This window comes from Halyomorpha halys, unplaced genomic scaffold, assembly GCF_000696795.3.
Source record: "Halyomorpha halys isolate HHAL.00 unplaced genomic scaffold, Hhal_1.1 Scaffold478.1, whole genome shotgun sequence".
Taxonomy (NCBI): Eukaryota; Metazoa; Arthropoda; class Insecta; order Hemiptera; family Pentatomidae; genus Halyomorpha; species Halyomorpha halys.
The window spans coordinates 229,115-238,430 of NW_027114329.1; the positions used below are offsets into that span (position 1 = coordinate 229,115).

General features: G+C 31.9%; 1 protein-coding gene across 1 annotated transcript; it reads left to right on the top strand.

The window, feature by feature from the left end:
• Positions 1-413: 413 nt before the first annotated feature.
• On the top strand, positions 414-8,752 carry LOC106683374 (lysosomal proton-coupled steroid conjugate and bile acid symporter SLC46A3). The gene is made up of 8 exons (XM_014424797.3): positions 414-662; positions 3,958-4,255; positions 4,539-4,831; positions 6,305-6,406; positions 6,671-6,808; positions 6,886-6,969; positions 7,044-7,200; positions 8,143-8,752. Exons 1-8 carry the CDS (start codon positions 476-478, stop codon positions 8,276-8,278), a joined length of 1,395 nt encoding a protein of 464 aa, XP_014280283.1. The 5' UTR covers positions 414-475; the 3' UTR covers positions 8,279-8,752.
• The last annotated feature ends 564 nt before the right edge of the window (positions 8,753-9,316 follow it).

Here is a 9,316-nt window from a genome sequence, read left to right on the forward strand (position 1 = left end):
TGAGATATCTGAGATTTTATAATACTTCTTAACCCGTTCCAAGGAGCTCCTAATAGCTACTACTAGAAATAGTTCTATAAAGTAGATGCTTTGATTTTGAGGTTGTGATACCCTTGATCAACTTTAGGGCCTAATTTCGATTTAAGGAATAATCAATATTTATTTTATAATTATAAAGGAATATTCCTAGTGTTAAGTAATCATTACAAGTATAAAACACTTGTATAAAATATTTATGAAAATAAAAAAACTTTAAGCTGATAAAACCTAGTCTCTTTGGAAGATCTATTGTGAATTCTATTTTGAACAATCACCTTATCGATTGTTTAATGTTTGCTCGATACTCGTTGGGGATTAATTCATTATTCGTGATCACAAGTTCCTTTAAATGATTCACCCGACTCTCGAAAGCACTAATTGAGAGCTCCTCGAGACGATAAGATATCCCCGAGGAGATGAACAGTCTGATGCGAGGATGAGGCGACTCTACACCCTCGGAAGAACCCTGTCTTCGGAACCCGCGGTCTTCTTGTACACCCTGGCCGTCGGCATCTACTCCTCCATCATCCCCAACTTCATACAACAAAAGCTCTGCAGCCCGCTGGTAGAACCGCCCCTCGACTATGTCTGCAACAGTACCAGTTTATTGGCCGAAGCTACAGGTAACTTATATTTAATTAATGAGTATTCTTATGTTATTGTGTTTTTTTTTTTTCATTAGTGTAACGTTAAAACCATTTAATTACCAAATCGAATCATTTGTATCCTAAAAATTAACAGACAATAACTAGGAACGTCATTTAATTTTTCTTTTTGAGGAAATTATTGTTATCTTGTGTGATGGGAAAATTTTATTTACTTCAAAGTTGATGGATCTATTGCATATACATCCCTCTAGTCATCAGAAACTCTCATAGAAATTTTAGGCTTCTTATGAAACACATTACATCCCAGTGAGAAAAGTGAAAAAATGGAGTATTTCTTCCAAGATTATAATTTCGAAACCGACGTTTATAAACAGAAGGTACATAATAAACCCACTTATTAGTCTGTGCAGAGGATGGTCTTTAACCATGTGGTGTTCCTGGTGTCCTATGGTGTATGGAGGTCCTTTAAATTATTTTTGATTAGTTGGCAAGTTAAAATCAATAATCGGTTTAACATTTGAAAAGTACTTAACATAAAAAAGAAAAATTACTCATTTGCAAGACGTAGTACCTTTCCAGTACCTCCGTGTGCTTATGTCCTATGGTTTTCTCACTTTGCTAATCACAGATTGTGGCTGTTAGTTTTTACAAATTTGGCTGTTTGCCGGTTAAAACATTGAGCCGACGCTAAAAAAAAAATATTTGTATAAGTTGTTATTGTTTAAATAACAAAGAAAATGTTCCTATCAAATTAAGAAATTCTTATTGAATAATGAGTGATGCTGTAATGAGATAAAATTAACATTTTCATCAGAAAGAAATAGTTTCTTAAAGAATAATGTCTAATATATAATAATGTTCAATCGCCCTCTCTTTTCAATGTCATGAAAAGGTAGGATGACAAAATTTCTATTAAAAAAATTTACCAAAATTTACTTTATAATTATAATGTATTTATTACTATAATATTTAAATAATAATTAGCATGTTTATCTATATTTTACTCCACAAGCATTGTGGTGATTTTACTCTAAATTTTGCGACCTTGCATTTCTTATCAACCTCGTTTTCTACTATGGGGGATATCAACGTATCCTTAAGAACTTGTATTTCTCGGAATATCTTGATTAGAAATTTAAAAAATGGCAGAAAAATATAACTCGAATTTATTTTATTATTAATAATTTTTCTCTGCCAATCTTGGAGATTAGAAAAAAGTTATCCATAAATAAAGATTTCTATCCTCATGAATCATTTTTCTTATGGTAATTTGATATGGCGGTAATTCTTCTTGTCTCGATTTTGATGATATGTAAAGTGGAAGACCAGTTATACACGCCAACCTTGGTTTTAATTTTACAATTCACTGGTATACTAAGTTACTCACAATCAATATTATTTTACCTCTCAGTTGATGTTTTCACTAAAATAATATTTAAAGAACTGACCAATAAATTAACTGATTTATGATTTTTTTAAAATGCTACTGAACTTATAATTAAAATCTGGATCGCTGCAACCAGGGGTTCAGTACTTTGTAAGGAGGTACTGTTATTAGGCCAACGGTTGTGCAAAGTGGTGATTTGGTCAGATGCATCACGCTCGACTGCCATATTTTTACCCAATAAAGGGTACCCAATTTAAGAGGCTGGCTGGTCCACCATCACCACCTGAGGTCCTCAGGAGGGCTCCAGAACCCACAGGGTCGACTCACGGCTACAGTGTAACAGAAAACAATTTTCTCCCCAGCCCGATTCAAATCCGGGTCCTCGGAAATAGTAGCCACGCGCTTTACCCCGTGGCTACCGCGCTCCCAAAATTGTAATGAACAATGAAGTAAATTTTAAAGGAAGTAGTGAAACATTAAAAAAAGCATAAAAAATAATAATTTTAAGAGTTTCGAGGTGATGGAAAATATGAAAGTATAAAACCTTTTCGCATCTTGGCGAGAAAAATGATTAGAGCAAGAAAACAATTCCTCATCCATTGTGATTGACCACGGCCTTATGCAACTACTTGAAGAAGCAATTCTCATTTTAAGAACAATTATAACGCAGCTAAAACATTTTTTTTTTCGTTTTTTGACCGGTTGCAACAATCTATACGAATAATAATTACCTATGTTATTAATTAATTTTATATAGGAAGTTCAAGAATTAGGTTACTAAATATATAACTTAGCACACGTCGACGTGGTGAAGCATTAAAAAAAATATAACTAGAAATCCTAACTTAAGGGGTATTATTTAGAATTAATAGATAACATGTTTTTATAGGATATCTTATGTCTCTTTTTTATAATTAAGTAGAATTTTAAGGTTCCCTGTTTTCCGGCATTAAGTTTGATAAAATGCGACTAGTTTTTGGTGCGCTTAAATGATTAAATGATTTAATATGAGTTTGAGCCTTGTAAAGAAATCCATTTTAGATTTGTTTACAAAAAGAGACACCAAAGTCTATAAGCTTAGGGTGTTTAATATTAGTAATATTAATATAAGGGTTTTCAGCCGTCAAACATTATTCCAGTGAGATTAATTAACAGTTTATTAAAAACAAATCTTTTAACTCTTGTTTCTTTTTACAACTTTTCCTCCATTTAGAGATTCTTTGATTTGATCTGAGATTGAGATGGTTTATGTGACGTCGTTAAGTTTATGACTAGGAAAATATCAAATTCAACATTTTGAACGAAGAAAATCACCATGAAATGTAAGATTAATATTTGAATTGTTAATAAAATCAAGTATAAACACTTTTTTAATTACAAGCAATCATTCAAAGTCTGCTGTGAAACGCTGGTTAACCTTAGTTGAACTGCACATGCTTGATTCGAATATCCGCTCGGGACCAATATGTTTTTTTGACAGAAAAGTAGTAGGCTTTTGGGACTATAAGAGAACTTTGAGATATACTTTCTGGATCCATTGAAGTCTGATATGATTGCCTGATAACCAGTAGGTGTAAATAATGTGATTGGAGGTCTTCGCTTACTACTTCATCTATAAAAATTAATGTAGATCACAGATTAAACACTTAAACCAATACGCTGATAAATCTGCAACCACGATTTGAACTTTATAGCCTGTTTTGCGACTTAATTTTTACGATTAATTTTTCATCGTTAAAGGATAAAATTCCCTACAAGAGAAAAAAAATTTACGATTGCCACATTTCCTTTTAGATCACTAATTTTTTGTATTTATTCATATATTGTATTCATGTACTTTGGTCATCAATCATGCACTTTGAGTGAAAAAATCTATTTGGTGACATCAATGAATGAATGTTTAATGTTAATGGTTGATTGTAGACATCACAACGGTTCGTGGTACACTGCGAGAAGTGCTGCCCGCAGTGGTACTCCTGCTGGCTGGTTCTTGGAGGGACTACACGGGGCGCAACAAGCCCATCATGTACCTCTCCCTCGTTGGCGAGCTGCTGGGAGTGTCCATCGAGCTCTTCGGAGCCTTCCAATGGGAGCTTTCTCCTTGGATAACGAGCCTTACAGACGGTGTCCTCTACGGGCTGGCCGGAGGGAACAAGCTTTTCTACGTCGGCGCATTGCTCGTCATCACGGATCAGTCCACTGTCGAGGATCGAACTGCCAGGTATCTTAACCATCTCATTTTAATTTATTCAATAAACTAATGTCAACAAATGAAATCAGACCTTAAACCAATAACGCGAAGTTTTAAAACTTTACTTGATATTCCCAATACATATTTGATCTAAAACGTTGATTTGTTACAAAAGTGAAATCCATTTATAAAATAAATTTGAAAATTAAACATTTATATCAAACTTCTTTCATTCTTTTGCCTCAATCAAATTATGTAAAAATTAATCTGTAAATCTCATTTATATTTTTTTAATACCATATTCCTAATTTAGGATGGGGTTATATACAGCAGCGTTGGTAGGAGGTAATTGCGTCTCCTACGCTTTATCTGGATACGCTTTGGAGTTTTTCGGATACAGGTGGTTCTTTGTTCTCGTAATGATCCTTCACCTGTTCACACTAGCTCTGGTCATATCTATCAATGAAAATAATGCTCGAACGACAAACGAGGGAAACAAATGGAAGACTTTCAAGAAGTTGAAGGCTGTCTTCAAAACGAGGCCAAACAACACTGTGATTTGGTTGATGCTACTGAGCAGCTGTCTGATAAACACTTGCTCTGCTGGTAAGAACACAAAAGATACATATCATTCTAAAAATATTTCTATAAGCAATAACTACATAACTGTACATAAGCCTTTCAATAAGTAGATATTGTAACTTCATAGTCCATACTATTATTTCATAAGGAAAATCTAATCTGTCTTTCCTTTATTATTCACGTATAACAATCAGATACATGGATTTAAATATTCTTGTATCTGGAGGAAAGTCATTCTTTGAATATTGTTCATTGTATCCTCGTCAATATCAAAAATTAAATTCAATAAAAAAAACACGAAATGCAAACAATTTTATAAAGAACGGATTCGGCTGTGGCAGATAATTCTTTATTCTATTACTGTAGCCGTGAGTCAACCTAAAACTTCCACTGGGTTCCACCCAGTCTCATAATATTGGTATCCTTAATTGAGGAAAAATCAGGCGGTTGAGCACGATCATGAACATATTGCCTCCTTCTATAACCGTTGTTCGTGAAAAACTGAACCGCTGCCCCTTCATGGCTTATAGTGGTACAGATTTTCAGGGAGATGAATCCTGTTTTATTATGAAACATTTTTTTGAGTGACCTAAGAAAAATAACATCACTTCAAGTTTTTTTTCAGATAAACTAGTTGGAACAAAAGCTTTTTCTATAACTAAATATTTATTGTTGTTAATAAGGTTAGGAAATATATTGACTTTTTTGTTTTCTTAGTCTATCATGCCCGAAAGGTTAATAGAAACTTGAACGTATAAATATTTTTCAAAAAATACTTTTTACCCTTCGTCTTGCCCCACAGTATCTTTTAATAATAACCCACTTATTCCTGTTGAACAGATCCGTTACTTAGGACTAAATCTGGACAAACGACTGACATGGAATCCTCATACAAGACTGAAAAGACAGGAAACTGCTTGTCGATGCCGAATATTACAACATTTACTAGACAAACGGTCCAAACTTCCAATCCATTACAAAAGACTGATCTATATGACTATTATAAGGCCTATTCGGACATACGGAGTTGAGCCTAGGAGCTCTAATAAACCATCTAATTCCTCTCGAATCCAATCCTTACTGTCCAAAATCCTTCGTAAAATCCTTAATGCTCCTTACTTTGTCACAAATCAAATAATCCATCAGGACCTCAATGTCCCCTATGTTGCCGATTTGGCCAGATACCAAACCTTCCATAATAAACTTCCCAACCACCCAAACCAACTCGTTTCTAACCTGGCTTCTCCTTCACTACCTAATAATCCTCCTAAGCGTCTGAAAAGAAGATGGCCTCGAGTTTTTGGAGTTCTATCAATGGGTAGATTCTCCACATGTTTTTATCATGTCATAATATCACTTACAGCAAATTTACTTGATGTGTATATATGTTTACGGTTGTAAATATAAATAAATAAATTATTAAAAAAAAAAGATACTTACTTTAGTACTATAATTGATTTATATGTCTAATTTAAATGTTTTTAAAAATAATTTCAGCCGAAGTCAACCTTTACCTTTACTACCTACAACAAGGATTTCAATTCACTGTCACAAGTGCTGGTGTCTACACTTCCTACAGGCTCTTGACAGGCCTAGCTAGTAAGTCAGTTTTACTTATTGTTCTTATAAAGGCAAAGTGGTGTATTTACGGATTTTGCTATTTTGGGTTTTGTTACATGTTTTATTTCACATAACTGAATGGGTGGCGTAATTAAAAATACAAAATGGGCTTATCAAAATTAAAGATTAGCTATTACATTAAATCTGAATTTACAATACGAACAGAATTCTCTCAGAAATTTTCAGATACACCTTTATGGCATAGTACTTACGTTAAATAATCGATATAATTGTTTTTTACAGGTTCGATGGCGTCTCCTCCAATCTTTACTAAAGTCCTCAAGTGGTCAGACTTCAAAGTCGGTATAATAAGCGCTGTAGTTACAACAATTTCGGCAGCTTCCATGGCTTTTGCAGCGTCGACGCTTCAATTAGCACTGTGTAAGCTATATTTAAATAATTAGTGTATTAATTTATGTTATATTAATACGACTGATGAGTTCATTAATCCTCCGCAGTCGCATGGTTGGACTTTTTGAAGATTTTTCTTTTCACGGTTCCTAAATCCATCATCACGAAGTCAGTGGGCAGCGATGAAGTCGGTAAGTAACACTAACTATGTAAATAATATAAACAAACGTGTCATACAAATAATTGAGAATATGAATTTATTTAGGCATATTCATAAGCTTGTGCTACATCGGAGAGTGTCTGATGCCAACTGGCATTTTCTTCATTTACGATTCCATCTTCTCAGCGACATCCCAAACGATGCCTGGCGCAATATTCCTCGTGAGCGCGGCCGTCGATGTCCTTATTCTAATTGCATTCAGGTAATAAAATTAACTACTTCACAATACTTATTAACGATTGACAATATATGAATTGGTAATTTGAGAAACCCATGAGGCAATTAGACCAAATTTTGAATCGGCGAAAAATAGTCCATACCAAATCGTAAGGTTTAATGCAATCCAAGCTTCTAATAATTAACATTTAACTGACCGGACATTTTATGAAACCAATTAGGACCATAAGAGTCATAAATACCATAAGAAGAAGAAGATCAAATTAAATTTGCTTGACTAACGAGGTTTCTCAATTCACTTAACTTAATGGAAATGTTGAAGATAGTAATTAGCATTGGGTATAGACAAAAGGATGATAATATAACTATTTAAAGGAATAAGGGTCAATTATATATTTGATGTCATTTTATATTTGTTTTATTTATGTGTATTCTCAAATCAATTTAAAAAAAAACAAATTCTGGAATATCTTAAGAGCTTCTTTACTAAATAATAACACCACATTTATGAAACAGCAAGATTGTTTCATTCTCATTGGGTCATGTTCCCAAAATACGTTTTTATATTAACAGAATGAAAACCCACCAAATTTGAAATATTCTCCCAAAAGCGCCGTATGGGTTTTATGAAATCATATTTTCATAAGTTCATAATAATTTAATTTAATTATTACTGATTTATTTAAATACATACAATTTTATCCATTTCAGTCTCAAAACATTTTTTATTCCTTTATTAGTCCGACGTTTCGGCCAAAGCGGGCATCTTCAAGGACAATCTTAATACAATTTTAGAACCAAAATATTTAAAAAAACAACTTTATGCAGGCTATCATATCAGTCTATAAATTATCCTAACTAGTCAATTGTTCACATTAAATTATTATTTATCACAGTACATTCTTTGTTAAAATTTATCACAGCAATATTACTGATTTAATTATTCATAAATTATTATCGTTTTTAGTATTTCACTTAATGTCTACCAACCTCCAGAAGAGAAGACATCAGAATCAAGCGTCTCAGAAGAAGACAATGACATTGAAAGTTTAGAAAATTGTGAAATGATTAAGAGAACCTCCATCACCATGTCAATTACCTAAGGATTTTTCCCTTTTTTGAAATTTTATTTATAAAGTACCCAAGGACGTATCCTCAGGAATTAAATATTAATTAATAGAAAAGTATTAAGTTAAAATTATTGGATAAATAGTATTATTTTAAAATTCTTTTTTTATTTTTATAATGTCCATTTTGTACGCTTGTAAATATGTAAATAACCTAAAATATTAAAAAAGTTCTATTTTAATGCAGAAATTATTTAAACATTTTAAAGTCTTAAAGCTCGAGTTTTTAGAAATAAAAATAATTATTTGATAATATTTAACCATTTTTATATATTTATTATTTATTATAAATTTTAAATGTACTATTTACTATTTATTGTATTTTGAATATAGAAAATTTAAATATATGTTAAGATCTGATTGTATGAAGTTAGAGGGAAGATGTGACCCATTGGCTCATCAATTATCTTGCTATTTATATAATTAATAATATACAAATGATAATCAAAATGTTTTTTTATTTTATGCTTCTATTCACACTAATGTATTTCTTGATTCATTTTTAACTTTTTTTTATAAGAAAATGTATAGAACTAAGGAAACAATATAGTTTGAGAACCATGATCGGATAACTACTTGTATATATTTTAAGTGTAGGAAGACTACCTGTAGACATCCGGCTTCCATAAAGTAGAGTCCTGATCCTTCAATGAAGCTGTGGATAAAGCAATCTATTGGTAGTTATTAGTCAAGAATTCTATCAAAGCATTATCATAGGTTTTAGTAATATTCTTCTGTTTTTTTAAATATATTTTAACTAATGTTTTTGCTGATCATAATATATACATAAAATCAAATTAATTTTTTTTCTAATCATATTAAAAATAATGTAAAAAAAAAATGAAAGAAATAGTGAAAGGTTCTAGTTAAACTGATTCTAATGATCCATTTAAAGCCTTTTTAATTACTTTTTATGTAAAACCTCTAAAACAAAAACCAAATTTAGCTAATCGGATACTTCAAAAACCAAATCCAAAAAAATAATGTACCAATAAGTTTATAATTTACAGGTTT

Excerpts from the sequence above, each read along its gene's own strand:
- LOC106683374 (XM_014424797.3), top strand. The coding sequence starts at position 476 with ATGAGGCGACTCTACACCCTCGGAAGAACCCTGTCTTCGGAACCCGCG. Across the intron at positions 4,832-6,304 it reads GATAAACACTTGCTCTGCTG|CCGAAGTCAACCTTTACCTT; the intron begins GTAAGAACACAA and ends AAATAATTTCAG. Across the intron at positions 6,970-7,043 it reads AGTGGGCAGCGATGAAGTCG|GCATATTCATAAGCTTGTGC; the intron begins GTAAGTAACACT and ends GAATTTATTTAG.